We start from the raw sequence: 18,272 nt of genomic DNA, 5'->3' as shown, positions 1-18,272 counted from the left end.
TGATATGTGAAAGTGACTTGACAAGGGAACAAACAATAATCCAGCCAAATTTGCTAATCTTGAGATGATAAGGTCAAAGTCCTTTAGATTTAATTCATACATTTATACAAGAGATATTTTTGTTTCAGATTCTGCATTTTGTTGTAGGGTAACATGAAAATCAAGTCTAATTTGATAGAAAGTGTGATGATTGTCAGAATTAAAGGTCAGGTCAAATTGTGAAATATGATTCAATATCACTCAATAGCATTAGAGGCGTGATCATCAAAGTAGGTACATTTACTTGATATGACTGGATGATAGCAGATTGATTAAGAAGGAATTTTGGAAAGGGTCAAAAGTGGGTCAATTTTTTTTTATCTTCACTTTATTGGCCATTGTTTCCAAAGGATACAGAAAATGCAATTGTACACCAAATTTATTTACTTCATTTCATAAAGTTGGAAATCCAGTCCGGTATCCGTATGATGTGCTGTCGAGAAAAATTGTAGAAAACAAGAAGTTGGATGAGATGGTTTCTATTACCTCTCCTTCCCCCATCTTCTTCCCATAGGACCAGCTCGCTTGCCAACATGCATCTCGTCGTGGACACGCCCTCCTTTGTCGACCTGACCATCAACCACTATCAGCTTCTGTTTCTTCTCCGCCTCCAACAATCCCTGCAAACTTTAACAGCCAATCTAGAGTTGGACCAGTACCTCTATGTCAAAGAGGAGGAGGAGGAGGCACTACCGGTTTCCAGCCGCATCATTTCTCTTGTCTTCCCCAGTATCCGCCTCACCCTGCTCGGACCCCCCTCATCAGAGGAGGAGGAGGAGGTGGAGGAGGCAAAAGTGCCAGCGAAGGAGGAGATTGAAGAGGAACCGCCCCGAGTGGATACAGAAAACATCAGGGATACTGGGAAGGCAGAGGTCGTAGGTCGGGTGAGAGAAGCCGATAGTGGTAAGAGACCGGAAGGGGGAGTGTGTGAAGAGGAGGCTGGACTTTACAAGTTGGATGCGTGCGGGAAAGTCGAGACTTCGAGCTCTTCCCCTCTCTCAGACAGCACAGATGGTGACGGCAACATGCCAGACATATTATGCAATAGTGCAGAGAGGGGAGGTGTTGTACAAACTGAGCAAAGCTCCCTCAGAGGGGTAAAGCTGGGCGGACCACCTGGTGCAGTCGTGATAACAGAAGCGACGCCGAACGGTGTGGTGTCAAGCCGCGCCCATCAGTCATCCGGAGTGGAGATCAGGGCGGGGCGTGCACAGAGGCACAGTGATGCACCCCCGCCCAGGAAGAACAATTCGGCGTCGGACCTGACGCAGTCCGGCAGTGTCTCCTCGGAAACCAGCAGTGGCTCGATGTCCAACCTCCCGCTGGGCATCCCCAAGAGCAGCAGCCAGAACTCCATCACAATGCAGATGAGCGCACTGATGTCGTCGAGCTCCATGGCCTCCCTGGACGAGCAGGGACTCGACTTCGAGACGATGTCGGTCAGCAGCGACTCCAGCGAGGGCTTCACCATGATCTCAACCCACAGCTCCCGGATCGGCAGCACGACTGACTTGGAGTCCGAGAGTGGTCTAGGTGCGAGGTTTTCTTCTTTTCTTCTTTGCATTCATCTGTACAAACCAATTTTACACAGTAGTCGATCGAAAAGGGCAATATGCACAATCTGTCATGTTCATGTGCCAGTTAATCTACACATGTACGGCATGAATTATATCATGGGTTTTGTGGAGAGTGGAAAGAGTTTTTAACTCTTAAATGCCAGATCCCGCGTCTCATTTGGTGTGTTTAAAGTCCACGGACAAAATACTTTATGCTACTTTCCCTTTTTACAAACATGCACTTTGGGTGTGAGTCAATGCTGAATCAATGGTAATTGTGACAGACCTAGAGTTGTTTGGCAGAGCACTGTTACAATGGACTATCTGTCTATCTGTGGAAAATTAAGATACTTCAAATAAATTGGAGTGGCCAACTAGAATGTTTCCTCTATACAGGGTGGCCCAAAAAGGACGGAACACCTAAGATCTTTAATTTTAGCTATATTGCTGCTTATATGTCACTATTTTGCATACTATTGGAAAGGCCATTCCTTTTCCCCTATAATGACACCAAGTTCTTTAATTTTGGTTAATGTGTTATGATTTTAGAACCATTTTTGTCAACCCTTGCAATTTTCAAAATGTGATCATTTTGCACTCTCAGAGATACCGAAACCAGCGAGAATTTGGCTTGCCATAGAACCAGTAGCGTTCACAATGTGTGGAATGTGGGGCGGACAGTGTTATTGTCGTCAGATCGTCTCATTCACAATGGTAACGGACAATGACAACCACATTCTACACATTGTGTATATTGATATTATCCTTGAAAAGTTATAAGATATTACTATCCTATTGTCATCATCATTAGCATTGTAACTATTCACTTTATGATATCATTAGCAGGAAGTGAGTTCTCTCAACCTGTCTCTGTGAACGGGGGTGCACCAGACGTCCCTTCAGCTGTCACCCCATCCACTCAACCAGGTGAACACACATGCACATTCCTTGGACTTGTTACTGACATATCCTTGGGGTGGCAAGACTCCATATCTCAAATATGTCAAGTGTTCAGGAGATTAAAAAAACATGGCAGCCAAATCTCTGTAACAAAAGGGATCAGCTTTCCTTTGACATGCCATGGTGGCTTCATTCTTTTGAGTATGACAGCTAGGATTTGGACTGGACGTCACTTACTTGACAATTGATCCGAATAATTTTCACCAAAATTTGGGATCCAAGGTTTGTTACTCCACTGACGATATGTCAAGGGTAATCTTATACCCCCCCCCCTCCCCCGCTTTCTGAAAGAGATTAATAAATTGCTCCTTCATTATGTGAGAAAAATGAAATTTGTGGAATTCTATGTAATTTTTACATATTGTTGCTGTCCTGTGATGTCACAAACTGTTGTAGTCTCCTCATCCAGTGGTGGTTGCGCCAAAACTGAAGAATTCATAACTTTTTTGAATGCATTGTCTAAATTTATGCAAATTCTGCTAATGTTTTGTTTTTTTAACTGATATTGCTGCATTCATGTAATCCACATGTTTATTTGGGGAATCTACCCTTGTTGTTCATCTCATGGACAGATATACCAGACTCAGCAGGTGGTCAAGATGTTCCGAAGGGGCAAGAAGTGGACGCCAAGCCAAAGTCAGACAGCTTTGATGGCTGTATTCACAAACTCAGGAAGGTGGGTGGCTGTGGGAGACGGGGATTTTGTGAGACGGAGCAAGAGGAGGGCGGTGGTGGTGAATTCCACAGGACAAAAAGATTGCCAACGTCTTGTGTGCAATTTGTGTGTGTGTGTGTGTGTGTGTTCATTAGTGGCCCTGCCCCCCATCAAATTCATAGCTTTTGAGTCGATTGTCTGACTTTCCTCAAACTTCCACTGATGTGCTCTACTAATGTTGCTGCTTTCACTCAATCCACATTTCTCTTTGGGTTTTGGTTTCCTTTAAGTTTACATCTCAGCAAAGGTTGTTGTTTCCTCTACAAATTTACTTACTGCAATTCTGGCATAGATTCTTCAATGAAAGGTTACATGGCAGTGAAAAAAAGAGGACGTTTTCCAAAAGTTCTCATACTTTTCAGTTTCAGAATAATGTGGCTCACAGAGTTAATAGGGTTCTCTGCTTAATGTAGTACAATCTGCTCACATGGACCTAATGCTGTTAAACAGAGATTAACATTTGTGCATCACAAAACTAACAAAAAGTCACACCCCTTGATTTTATGCAAGGACTCATGAAAGGTGAAATGGGTCAACCAAGTCAATCTTGAGTTGTTCATATTTTCTGAAAGAGATATTCTTCTTCTACATTATTCCGAAGTTTGGGATTATAAAATGAATGGGAAAGTGTACTTTCTACAACCTCATTTTTTATGGAATATTGAGATCAGGTAGATCATTTAGGTCCCTTTTCATTTCTTGAAAATTTTCTGCACACCCTTCACTTTCAAATCTAATAACTTTTGAAAGGATAATGCTACTGATTTGAAAGTTGGTATTAATCACAGACAGAATATATTAATAGAACATTTTTATGTTGTTGCTCCAGGATTTTACATGTTTTTTTGTCCCATTCATGGCACAGCTAGCATGGTTTGGCAAAGATTAAGTGCTGTGTATAGACCCTGTACTTCAGAGCCTCTTTTCTCAGTTCACACATTTCCAGAGTGTGTACTTTCTTTCCAATATTTAGATAGGTTATGAGAGTCCATTTGAGTTGAGTTATACATCATTTTAAAGCTTAGAGTCTGCTCTTTCAGAATCTGCCCTCATCTAAAAATCTGTGTCTGGCAACTTTTTATTGGTTTTGTGATGCAGGATCACATTTATACATTGTAGTTCGTGGTGATATCTCTGCATATTACATGCTTGATTGATAGGTGTCGGTGCTAAACCTGGACCTGGCCGGGGTGAACGCTGTGGTCCAGATGAGGGACAAGGACCTGGTCCTGAAGGCCGCTGTGAGGACCATCCTCAAGACCGAGAGTGGGAACGAGGATTTCACCAAGTACATGAACAAGCTGGATTCGGGTAAGGCACCTCAATTCGACAGTCTGTACAGTGTACAGCAGTTCCACTTTGCTTTATATGAGTAGAAGGTCCTTTGTATTAAGCAAGCAGGTTGGCCTTTGAATGCATGAAGATGATCATCCATGATGAAATGATAATTCACGAGCACATCCCCCTGGCAGCAAGAAAGTGCTCATTAAAGACTTGTGTTTGGCAGTAATGATCATAATAAAATTTTGTTAATGCATTCAATGCCAAAACAATGAAATGAATACTTCCCCAAGTGTTAATTGATGGGCCGTTCTGGTCATATTATCTACACAAGTTCATTCTTTGTTTGAGCATGGATTCCAAAAATTGTTACATTGTGAAAGTTGATACATTATCTCCCTATGAAACCATATGAAGTGCCCATACCAACCGAGAAAAATGAAAGGTCATTTTCGAAAATGTGCACTTGAGCTAATTATAAACTGGCTTATTAGACAGTGGACTCTCACACATACCAACCTTTTGCTTTGTAGCGTGATATTACAGCATACTATGTAGACAATATCTCTAATGCCTGAAGTGGGATCACGCCCTGATTTACATTAATTTCATTTGGTATCAAGTGTAGCAAGAGCAGAAAAAAATGTTTTACTATTACTACCAGATAATATCCTTTTTGTTACTATACGTGATTAGGCCTGTTAAAGTAATGATATTTTTCATATCAATAGAGTATTATTAGTTTTTCATCACTAGAGTCAGGTTTCTTCTTTGTGTCCTTCCTCCACTTCTTCCTATCTTTCATCTCCAAACCTTCTCTTTTTCCTCCTCCTCCTTCCTCCTCCTTCTCTTTCTTCTTCTTCTTCCTCATCCTAGTCTTCTTCTGCTTCTTGTCGTTGTTGTTTTGTGTTGTTATCATCATCATTATCATTGTAGGCGATACAGTAAAAAGCTGGAGTTGACATTTTTGTGATGTGGAAATTTTGGGGTAATCAGAAACTAGTGCAAAAATAAAATCATGTATTTTTGCTTGATGTGTGTACCACTGTGTAAAGCCTTGATTCTACGGAATTAAAAACATGCAAAATTCATCTTACTGGGAAGAATGTGAAAAAATTACTCCTGAAAATATCCACTTTTACAGTAGATGATACACAGAGGTCTGTTCAGACTCAAAAGATGGACATTATTGCTGACTGTGACTAGGACTAAGACACTACCCATGGTCTTTCTTGACCAACGGCAGCCCGTTTATCATTATTATAATCATTGTTTATATCACAATTGCTCTCCACAGCAATAGTAGTAGTAATGAAAGTAATATTCAAAGTATTCATTCTTAAAACTGTCAGTTACTGATCCCACTTGCTTGTGTACCATTTCTGTGGAATGGAACCCTGTGTGCATGCTGATGTGTGACACTGCCAAGTAATTCACCTGTTAATTCTACGAGTAGCTTGCCCTTTAGACCGGAGCAGACTCAATCCCTGCAGCTTGAATGAGAGCCACTCTGGATAGAGTGTTTTGTTCTGTGTTGATTTCTTGAAGGCAGCAAATCTGCAAACCCATTGACTATAAAGCTGAGAAACAGCTGCAATTTGTAAAGTAATACAAATGTGCCTTCTAGAAAAAAAAAAAAACCCACAGCAACAAAAACTTGAGCATACTATTGCATCATTTTACCAAATTGCATATGAGTTTTACACGGTCAAATCTTGACCTGACTTCTAACTGAATCTCATCTACCCAAAACTATTTCCACGACTGCCATCAAAGATCACTCCAGCATGACGTCGTGTCTCAACCGCGCCTTCATTCAGGAAAGACTGATGTTGTTGTCGTGTTCGAAAGAGGCTGTCCGCCTTTACTATATGTGTTACCCCAGCGGTAAGACCGTTTGCCAACCTGTGGCTTGAATCGAACCTCATGTAGCCAACTACTAGGGAATGCGGGGTGTGGTCAATCATCTTTGTAGAATGAACCAAGGTCGTGTAGAGAGAGGCGTGAGGCTAGCTAATAGCACCCCTCTCATTAATGTACCATCCTACCAGTAATAATTTCTCTTTACTGACAAGCTTTGTAACATCTTTGAGAAATGCTGTCATTATTAATTTCTTTTCCTTTTTTTTTTTTGGGGGGGGGGGGAGGTGGGTGAAGGGGCGCTGAGGAGGGCTGTTTCTGTGAATTGGGTGATAGGATTTCAAAATTCATTCTTGATTATCTAACTATATTACAGACCAGGATACAGAGTGCCTCAGTTAGTATTAATGAACCAGCCATAGCCATTTGGTCTGTATATACGTTTTACAATCTTTACTCTCTTTAAACTCTGTTAAAATTCCTGATTAGTTTTGAACAATGAACAAAGTTCATTTCTGAAGATTATGATGTAAATATTTGAGTAATGAAGCAAGAATAAGCAATGCGAAAAAGCAGTGAGGGATTTTAATTTTTTTTAGCTTGCGTACATTTTATGTGTAGAGTTTCATCTGAAATGAGTAAAGGAAGAATAAAACAGATTATACCATGTTGCTACAGCATAATGTTTTGAAAAGGGCATCTGATAATTTCTTGAATGGTATACATCAGTCAGAAGAATTTTGGCGTTTAGAAAAAAACAAGGACCTTTCGGGGTTAATAGCTTGAAGGCAGTAACCTCTCTCTACACAAACCTGGTTCACTTGTTGGTGGGCTTTTATGCAAGTTGATACATATGCAGCAGGTGATTAGATGTATTATACAATGTAAAGTTCATCCAGAACCTTGTAGCGTGGGAGCAGGACATTGTAGCAAATATTATTTGAATGATTTGATACTTGAGCTGGCCTTCTTTTTTTGTTTTTTCACCTCTTTGGGGAAGCTGGAAGAAACAGTAGTTGCCTGCATTGGAGTGTAGAGTCGGCTTATGCTTGAGGAAGTTTCTGTCCATTGTCCTAAGTTCTACTGCATTCTTGTATTATGGTTTGGTGTGCAGTGCACATAAACAAAGTTTTATCATTGATTTACTTAGCTCAAACACATAGCTTACCAATTTAAATCACTGTGCTCTGAAATGTATTTACTTAAAGGGGCACATCCCTCATTGTAAGTGTGGTATAGAGTCCCGTGTCGAGAATTCACGGTATGACAATGACAATTTGTAGAAAAAAAATCCAGTGGCTTAATGTTTGTTACTTTACAAGAAAACAGCAGAGAGAGTGAACTTGTATCCAAAACCTCTGCAATTCAAATGCCTCAGAGGAAAAAGAAACAAACATAATTTTGTCCTGGAAAGTTTGACAAATACTCCATGATTTAAACCCATCAATACCACTGGAATATTGCTGCAGAAATTCTGATCTTGTCAGTAAATTTGTTCCCTGTATTTGTACTCTATTTATTATATTGGACAAAGATTTTATGAACTGTTCAAGTTTTCTGAATCTGCACAAAATGAGGGGCAAATATCAGTTTTAGAAAGAGACACAAACTTTAGTCTCATTGCTAGTTTAAGGATCATTTATAAATTCATTAATTTTGTGCCATTGGATGATTCCTACTGTGAAGTAAAGAAGAATACATGACTAATGCAGATTAAGGCTCAAATGAAGAAATTAATTTCTTCATCACAGAAAACTAGCACTGTGTAATCAAATGTGAGCTGAGAGGAAACAGCAGAAAACCTATGAAATCAGGATTCTGGGTCTTGATTACTACCAATTATTGTTAGTGATTAAAGCAAGATGTTTAAATGTCTCATGACAGCTGGATTAATGCTGCATGAATCTTGGCAAGCACAACATGCAGGTCACCAGGATGTCCTCTTCTGCCTCCTCCTCTGCCCCAGTTCCCCACCCACCCACCCCCCCCCCCCTTCCCACAGAAAAGGAGAAACACCCCCACATGCCATCCCCACTCCCCTCCAAAAAAACTCCCAAAAAACAAAAACAAAAAAGGAAAAATAGGGTTATGAATGCTGGCTAGATGTGCAATGATTAACTCCCATACCCACCCCACCCCGAACCCCCCCCCCCCCCAAAAAAAAAGAGCGAAACAATGGAAAAATAGGGTTATGAATGGTGACTGGCTTGAAGCGCAATCATTAAAAATCAAGATATAAACACAACTTGGACTTTTGAATCATATCAGAGATGGGTACAGCTTGTATGCATGTGCATGAGAAGTTCACAAAAACTTATTCAGTTTGTTCATTATACATAATATCAATGTATTTACAGATAATGTATATAACTCACAAGAGTGTGTACTCGGGTGTATATGCATTGAAATAAGGGAGTATGTGTACAATTATATCTCTTTCGATATACCCTTTTCTCTTGGGTAGAGTCATTTCTCTCTTTCATGTACAAATCAACTGCATGGAGTATGGCATATTCTATGTGTGACCATGGTTGATTATGGTACTCTATTTATTTTTTATGGTACTTACATTATGGTGCTTTTATTTATAGAAATAAATCAAATTAATTATGGTTCTTTGCCACATATTGCTATTTACATTATGTTACTGTTTTTATACTTTATAGGACAACTGTAAATGACAAATGTTGTGATTTGTTCTACAGGTGATTGCTTATAATTGGGAGTACATTATCATTCACTGGGCAGAAATGAAAGTCCATTGTATATTTAACCATAGTCTGGTTGATATGTATGTCTTCTATACAATTGAATCACCTGTAAAAAAAATATATTTAAACAGATGATAAATATCAAGATATATGAATCTGTTTTGCCATTGTTTGGATTGTTTACATTTATACATATATTATATTGTACACCATGTACATGTACACTGTATGTAAACACTTTCATTAGTAACACTCCGTAAAGCACATCTCTCGTCCAAGTACTGAAAAGCACAATATTTTTCCGTCATGAAATTTTTCTTGAATGGGAGCCGACGGCCTTATTCGCAGCATGAAATTTTTGTGAGTTGCCTGTAACATTCAAAGCATACAGTGTAGACAAGATCTTAAGCGTGCATTTTAATTTCGCAAAACTCGGCTCTCGCGAAATTCGTGAAATCAAAATGCATGCGAACATTCCGCGTTTTACAGTACAGAGGATAGAGATGTCAAAGATACTCCATACAATGTATTCACGTCTTGTTTATTCAGCCATGCTAAAGTGAATGAGACTGGAACTGTATGTAATACCAGATAAAAAGAGAACAGATTACATTCGATGTCTCATCCTTCTCGTATGCCACTCTCTCCTCCATCGTGTTCAAAGGTTTCCATTTTCAGTCCTGATATTCTGATGGTGAAGGTAAACTGTTGAATTCATTTGAAAAAGTTCCTTCTCCTTGTCCTCCTTTTTGTTATCCCACTTCTTCTTCCACTACTTTCTGTTGCTCTTCTTCTTCTTCCTCCTCCTTTTCCTCTTCCTCCTCCTCCTCATTCTTACCCTCTTCCTCCTCATTCCTCCTTTTTTTCTCGTCCTCTTTCTCTTCCCCTCTTCCTCCTTTTCTTCTTCTTCCTCCTCCTTTTTCTTCGCCTCTTCCTCCTATTCCTCCTTTTTTTTCTCCTCCTCTTTCTCCTTCCCCTCCTCCTCCCTCTTTTCCCCTTTTTTCTTCCTTTTTCTCATGTTCTCAATCATTGTCTTTTCTTTTTTTATTCCTTTTTCTCTTGCTTCTTGTTCTTCTCTTTCTACATCTTCTCTGTCTTCTTATCTCGCCGAGAGTATCGGTAATGATCGATACGGTGCATTATAAATGTACTTTATTATTATTATTATCATCTTTAATAATATACCACATCCTGTGTCGGCTAATTTGTCTATCCACATTTCTGTTACCGTAATTGTTGACATGGCATATACGCTGTACAATGCAAATGTTTTTGCCCGTTACCTAGGTGATTTCCACCGGGAGAATGTGAAGAAGAAGAAGGGCCAGGAAGGGGAAACGAAGGCCACGCCCGATCTGTCTAAGGCCATGCTGAGGTTTATGAGTGGGCCGTGTGCAGACGCCCAGTGTGAGGGTGCAGCTGATAGGGGTCACATTCAGCTTCAGGTCAGTGAACAAGGACTGATTTCTTATGAAGAAATTTGTTGTTTCTTAGTATATAGTTGTACTTAAATTGGACTTTGAAAATGAACATAACATTATTATATGTAGACATGTATTTTTACACATTTGCACATTTTTCAGTCTCTGTAATAGCATTTCAAGAATGCCACTGAATCGAGACGTATTGGCATATTTTAGAATTACAAAACAAATTTGGGTATTCCCATTAAAGGTTTATGATTTGTATTTGAACTATGAATTCAGAAAGATGAAAAGCAATTTCATTACTGAGTACTCATATTTGTATATGTGGCTATTGAAATCACGCTTTACATGTATATTAAACTTATTGCTGTTGATTTTTGTCAAGATTTTGGCGTTGCATGTTATTGTAAACAGAAACTACACAGAGACACAATTTCGCATTAATTGTGAGATGCATGTGAAGGTTCTCAAACTTTGACATCCGTGTTGTCATATTTAGACAAAGAGGCCATCGTGGATCAGTGGTTAAGACCACAGACTCCCAACCGTGAGGTCCTTGGTTCAAGTCTGTTGACAGCAGCAGGTGTGCTCCTAGGCAAGCACTTTATCCTCATTGCCTAGTTCTTTGGCGGGGACTTTAACCCATTCCACACTAAGTTCTAAAATCTCCATAGACTTACATTGGCCACCAGGTTCTCGTAGGGAACGGATTAAAACAATTGGTCCTGTAGTAGCTTTGTCAGAAGCAATGCAATGCTTCCTCAATTACCACATAAGGCACATCAAAATTACACAAATGAGGTATTATATGAATATCTTTACATGGGACTGAGATAAGGGTTAGATGCCCTACTTACGTGAATGTCATAATGTGGGACTGAGGGAGATTATATTTCTATCGTATGCTTCTGCCCGCAGCTGAACGACATAGACCTGAACTTCCTCAAGTCTTCGCTGACCAACATCAGCAGTCTGATGCAGGATGAGCTGGACTCCGAGCCCCTCCCCCTCGACATCACCGTCTTCAACACCGCCCTCACTCTTCAGGTATTTGCCAGTTTTTGCATCTTGTCTTCGTTCAGTTGGGACTTCGAGGGAATTTTCCTGCATATCTTGCTTGGGAGAACTTTCAGATGGAAATGGTTGAATTAATAAGCCCTGCACAAATCAGCTAACAAAAATTTGTCAATTTCAGAGAGATTCTGTAACCCTTTGAGGACTAGTCCCAAGTAGAGTTTGGACAGGTCTGTGAGAAATGCATGTTGTAGCAAAATCAGTCCGTCCTCAACGGGTTGATGTACTCGTATTGCCAATGTATGAATGGGTTATGGATTACGCAAGTAAGAGGTTTTGAAAATTTTGCAAATGAAAGGAGCAATTTTTAACAACAAAGGTTGTCAATTGAGATTCTGTTACTTGTATCTGTCGATCAATCTACCTTATAATGATTTGACAGTGAGGATGAAAGATCACTACTGTGAAAATGGCAGTCGCCCCCACCATTACTACTGGGAACATATTTGTGCTCAGCAACTATGGCAGCTTCTTGATGGTGGTGCAGAAAGGGGTTTTATTGCCCAATTCCTTCTCAAATTTTCAACCCCGCAAACAGGACGACTCCCCCTTGGTGTACCCGGACACCGTGCCCGCCCCGCCCCTGCAACTCAGGATACCTTCTGTCAGGGTTCAACGAACTCTTGACGGCACTTTCCATGTCAAAGGTGAGTTTATTATCAGTTCTCGCTTTATAGTGCAGCAGTCTGGTATAGAACATGAACATGTTGAGCTCCTGTCGACAAATTCAGTTGTGGCTGTTGTAGAGAGGTTACTGAAATTCCTAGTGTCTGTTTTCGTTTAGGGGCTCTTCCATATGATGGAGGATTGTCTACACCCTCTTTGAAGGTTGATCGAATTTTCAACGTTCTTTGAGCTTTTAGAAATACACATGGGTATCTTCTGCGGAATATCACTTAGGGTTGCAGTGTTGCAAGGCAGCAGAAGTACTGTAAAAGTGGACATTTGGCAGGAGTAATTTTTTGTGCTTGGCCTGGTAAGTCGACTTTTGCTTTTGCTTATTTTCAATCTTGCGGACATTCACACCTGAGTTGACCTCCTAACTTTACAACCAGGTCAAGTTTAGAGGGTCTACTGAAGTATGAAGAAAATAAAATTGGCTTGTTAAGCTAAGAGCCTGAGCACAAAATTGGTATTGCTTCTCAATCCCCTGTGTGCTGTGCATAGAGGGTTTTGAATTCTGAAAATTAACCCACGCTGTTTTTGTGCTCCAGGCATACACCCAGATGGCATTAGCTTAAAACCCACGGGAGATGTGATTGCCACCACCTCCGCGCCCATGGTAGTCTTCGACCAGCCTCCTGCCGATCGCGATGCCCTGCCCGACCCCGCCTCGGTCGCCATGGCTGCCGTGCAGGACGAGAACACCAGCCTCCGCAAGCGGATGGGGCTGATGAAGGACGCCCTCGCTGTGCTGGAGAGGGAGAGGACCTCGCTGCTGTTCACTCTGGAGCACCTGCAGGAAGAGCTCCTGACCGCTGACCGTGAGAGGGACAAGCTGAAGGAGAACATCGTGGAGCTCAGTCGCCGCGTCAACCTGGGCAGGTGAGAGGAGGGGGAGGATGCCTTCCCGCATCCCGCCATGGCCTGCCGGAGGAGATGCCATCCGCTACCAGGAGCAATAATCAATCATCATCAATATCGTCGTCATCTGTTTCTACCAATGACTATTTTTGATTGTTATCATCGCTATCCTCTGCTCACAAGATGAAACAGGAGCGGGGGTGCAAGTAGAGGTTCTATGTGTGTGGCGTACCCACACTAAGATACAAATCCATCCATACATCCATCCCCTATCCATGCTGACACTGTGATGGCAATCTTCCAGTGGTGTAGCAGTAATTACAGTTTATCTGCCTGCTAGCTGTAGCCGTCAGTAGATCGGTTTAGTGCTCTTTAAATGAATGGCTAGTTTCAATGTGCATTCATTTTAAATAGTCAAATGCAGTGCATTTTTTGTAGATCTCAACTTGCTCAGAGTCGGTGGATGCTGATCCTTAAAACTGTGTTTAGCTGAGAATACATTAATCTTTTCCAAGAAGAGATGATTTTATGATAATAACGTAGTCTATCCACAACAACTTGCAGTTTGGTGTTTCCATGTCAGGTCAGTATTCGTAGCTCCCCATCTGGAGTTGTCAAAGGCGTAACCTGAGAGGGCGCTCTAGAGTGTCCAATGTCCAGAGAAAGAAGAAGTAACAATTATAATTTATCTGCATCATTCACTGCATTCTCCAAATATCACATTCATGGAAACTTTCAAGATACTTCCACAACAGTAATGATCCAAGTTGCACAGAGAACAGGGAACAAAACCCCCCTAAGTCACATGATTTGCCTTTTTAAAGTTAATACAATGCTTTTATAATAGTAGCTCATTCCAACTGAATATTATGCAATAGTGACTCTCTTTACCCACTTTTTAATCTAAAAAGAAACAGAACCCACATTGTAGAGAAGGTTAGTGGTGGATCCAGAGGGGGGCGCACTGGGCATGCGCCCTCTCTTTATTTTTGGTTAAAACAAAAGAAATAAAAAGAAAAAAAATGGGGAGAGGGGGTGTGTGCGCCCCCCCCCCCCCTTTAAATTTTGCAAAGGCGCCTTCCCTTTATGGAATTCCTAGATCTGCCCCTGTAGGTACTGGTAGATGGTAATTCCTAACAATGGCCAGCCAGGACAGACTTGAACCACAATATATAGAGATTTTGTATGCTGTGTTTCAACAGGAGAACAGATGACACTAGCCTTGCAAGGTGAACTGATATTGAGCTATGAAATAGAATGAAAAAAGTGCTTTGATTGGGAGGCTATTTGGGCAATATTTTCTTAAGTTTTCACAGATGCTAAATTGAGTACTCATTTCCAAGGATGCAGCTGGCTAATTCCCTTACAATTTGCCCAGATCTAAACGGATCCAGTTACTTTCTTTGTAGTGTTTGCAAAGCCTGTAAAGTGTGATGATCCCAAGGTACTGTATACACCATATATTTCACAGGGTTTCATTTTTGCTAATTTCGCGAGTTGAGTGCTATCAGTGAATTTAAAAACATGTGAAAATATTATACTCTGATCTTACACGCATACGCATGCATGATATAGCGATTTGCCAGCTGCAACAGCTAGCTGAGCTATAGCTGTTTACATAGCAGTACAAGTACAACACATGCATGATGCGTGAACACAATTCTGCGCTTGTCTAAATCATGTTTGTGCATGTACAACAGACATTGTGACTAGTACAAGTTACTATGAATGTCTGCTTCATGTGAATGATCTTGGAATTATTTTAGGAGTACTGTAAAAGTGCATATTTTTGCTTGAGTAATTTTTTGCACTCAGCCGGGTGGGATTAATTTCGTGTGTTTTTAATTCCACAGAATCAGGAACATATGTCATACAAAAATATTTGTGTGCTTTTATTTTTGGCGCTAGCTTCTGGTCGCAGGAAATATGTGAAAATTTCCACTCCGCGAATGTTTCCATTTTTACAGTACTTCGTAGTACCAGCAATGCCCATTGTTTTGATTTTTTTTTTCAGTGCAGGATCGTTAACCTGTTGAGGATGAGTCCCGAGTATACTTTGGCAGGTGTCTATGGGAAATGTGTGTTGTAGTAAAATCAGCCCGTCCTCAACGGGTTAATTTTCTTTCCTGCAAGTGAGTGAATGATACCAATTTCTTTGTCCAGTGCTGTACTCCATGATCGCGAAATTCAACCATCAGCAAAAATGTCAGGAAGTCCCTATTTGTGGAAAAATTAGACTTGCTAATATATGGTGTATACGGTACTTTGTATATGTGAATTTGCGTATGTAAAACATACACATGTAATTATATGTGCGTCTACTGTGATGTTCATTGTGGCCTTATTGTTTTACGCTTAACGCTGCAATTTCCAAAGCAATAACAATGATTTGAGGAGGCGTCAGTTTCTTTCACTGCTTTTTTTTTTTTTGTAACCCAATACTCACAAGAAGACTTTTATTAGTTTGTCCTTATTTTGCAACTGCTGCTGTTTTGTTACATATATTTGCAATGAAATAAAGAGAAAATATCTTTACTTTGCTTCTTTTTTTTTTGTATGTTTGAAATGTGTTTGATATTTGTAATCATTGTTTTGCAATCTTAACCAATTCTACTCTGATTATGAGATTATTTCCTCTTTTTTGGGCATCTTTAACCAGGGTGAAGAAAAAAAAAAATAAGGTAACCCTCATATCGTCAGCCTTTTGCCAAAAGGCCCTTAACACCATAGACTTTGTACGCTGTTATTGGCCTTTTGGGATAAGGCCGACGATATTCAATTCCATGAAAGGATTTATTAAGAGTTTAGTTTACATTTTGTTACCTGAATTGGTTTATCAATTGAATATATTGAAATTTTATAAGCAATGTCTGTGAATATGTGCCATATTATTGTGCACTACATGATTATTATGACTTATGTGCATCTATATTTGGCACTGTTACATCATGTTATGTGGAACTAACACTGGTCGTGGGAAGTCTTTTGGTCAGTATTTATAAATGCCAGAGCCAGATGAAATATGTGGGTTTTTCCCCCCTCGTTTTGCAGAGGTTTTATAATCACATATACATGTATACTTTCCTTTTATTCTTGTTGTGTAAAGGTTGTGTAAATTTTGTCATGTCTACATTTTATGTTGTTGTCATGGTGACAAATTATTATTGTTTACAGTGCCATATTGATTTTTGTTGAACCTGTGACTGCATTTCTTTGTGTACGAGTTATGATGACTTACAATCAGTATTCAGATTGTGACTGTGACGGCAATCTTCATTACAGTTTATCTGCTTTTCCTCTTTTGCTGTATTTATATCCATTTCTGTTGCTCTTGCTTCAATGTGTATCTACCGTTTACAGCAATTGTTTTGTTTGTTTTTTTATTGCTGTTTTTACCAGCGTTTACTGTGAAATGCGAGACTATTGTTTGTTTTTTTTCAGTGTAAACGTGAATATTGTTCAACATTGGGGTTGTTTGCACTCACAACGAAATATCATGATTGTTTGAACTTCGAGACGTTTTGCTTTGATATTTCCATTGCAGACACCATAACGTGTACAAAAATGTGCAAGCTGTTTCGAGAATTATCAACTCTGGCTAGTAAGCCACTCGTGAGGTGTGTTGTGTGAACTCACTAACATGATTTCCCAAAAGTTCGTTCAGGTGACATTCAACACAGCCCATCGTCTCTTATGATCTAATTCTTCATTCAGGTTTTGTTCACACAGAGCTGTGAATTGGCAAAATGGATCATAATGAGTGCAAGCCTGAGATATTGCAATATTTTCAGCCATGTGTCAAACTTACTACCGTAATTTGTGGAGTGTATTAAAAACAAAAGAGTGGAGTGTAGCAAATTTAAAGATGATATTTTCAGGGGAGAGCAAATTATGCCACAAGCTCTCACAATTTCTCATTTCATTTTTATGCTGGAGTGAAATGATTGACTGAGCCTAAGTTAGTTAATTTGACGTCAGCTGCAATCTACAAAGTGTTTGATAATTCAGGGAGAAAATAGAAATCCTGTGGTATACTGTAAAAGTGGAAATTTTCGTGCGAGTAAATTTTTGTGCGCTCAGCCAGATGATATGAAATTCGCATGTTTTTAATTCCGGGGAATGAAAATATTAAGTAGTGCAACAAAGAGTAAGCCAAAATAAATGGCAGGTTTTTATTTTAATTTGCACTAGTTTCATGTCCAGTGAGGTGCACAAAAATATCCGCATTTACAGTATACAGAACAGGGCTTCATTCTTCAATGCTTCTATCTTTTCATTGTTTGAAAGGCCATGTTTCATACGCCCATGAATTGTCTGTAACTGTGCAATAGTATGTCAATCAACTCATTATCTATCATTCATCTCTTATGTTTTTTAATTTTCGATGTAGACATTTTACACCAGAGGGAAAAATTCATGTTGAGCCCTGCACTGTAGTACGTGTAGAAAACACAAAGTTGGATACAGACAAAGGTCACATGAAAGTTCTCTTTTCCTATCGAAGGGGTTGAGGAGATGAATATATATGTATATATGTGACAGCTACTGGTATGCAATATGAACTTTTATCCCGTTTCCATGGTAATGAAGTTGACCTTGTGCAAATCAAATCCTCTGGGACCTCAGTGAAGGCATTAGTATGGACAATGTTCTAAGATGTAACTCCCACGAAAGTTGAATGTTGAGCAGGAGTAGGGAAATGTGATTCCACCTCCCTGGTAGGAATGTTACCAGCACTTTTTGATGTACTCCCACTCTGTGTGCAATTACTAAAAAAGAGGAGTGGGTGGTATTCTGAAAATCTTCCTAAGTTTCTTCCTAAGTCAGAAAGTTAGGAAGTGCCTAGGAAAGGCAGACCTGGTATTCTGAAATTTCTTCCTAGGAACTTCTTAATGCAAATTAAGCCATCCTTATCCCCATCCACGTCTTTTCTTAAGCCAGTACAAAATGCCATATTATAAGGAACCAACCAATGGCAATCGTGTATTATTATGACGTAGGGTGAAATACACGTGTGCGCGGCATGTCCCCTTTCTCGTGCCCATTTCGCGCGTCAAAGTACGTGTTACCTGTTGTGGGCAGTGAATGATAAGCGCCTATCACAATGTTTTGCAGCTTGCTATAT

The 18,272-nt window shown here is 39.9% G+C and overlaps 1 protein-coding gene across 1 annotated transcript in view; it reads left to right on the top strand.

Annotated features, from left to right (window-relative positions):
• Positions 1–15,001, top strand: part of LOC139739009 (bridge-like lipid transfer protein family member 3B) — a gene marked incomplete at its 5' end in the record, with an annotated part of 41,149 nt that extends 26,148 nt beyond the window's left edge. The window contains 8 exons of the mRNA XM_071649627.1: positions 554–1,572; positions 2,439–2,522; positions 3,128–3,231; positions 4,431–4,581; positions 10,410–10,567; positions 11,468–11,596; positions 12,162–12,270; positions 12,838–15,001. Of these exons, the coding sequence (XP_071505728.1) occupies positions 554–1,572; positions 2,439–2,522; positions 3,128–3,231; positions 4,431–4,581; positions 10,410–10,567; positions 11,468–11,596; positions 12,162–12,270; positions 12,838–13,172 (2,089 nt within the window). The remainder of the gene's footprint in view (positions 1–553; positions 1,573–2,438; positions 2,523–3,127; positions 3,232–4,430; positions 4,582–10,409; positions 10,568–11,467; positions 11,597–12,161; positions 12,271–12,837) is intronic.
• Positions 15,002–18,272: the final 3,271 nt, after the last annotated feature.

This window comes from Diadema antillarum, unplaced genomic scaffold (genome assembly GCF_040938485.1).
Source record: "Diadema antillarum isolate AM-2024a unplaced genomic scaffold, OU_Dant_1.0 seq00000778_RagTag, whole genome shotgun sequence".
In the NCBI taxonomy this organism is placed as follows: Eukaryota; Metazoa; Echinodermata; class Echinoidea; order Diadematoida; family Diadematidae; genus Diadema; species Diadema antillarum.
This window is presented reverse-complemented; position numbering and strand designations above follow the sequence as displayed.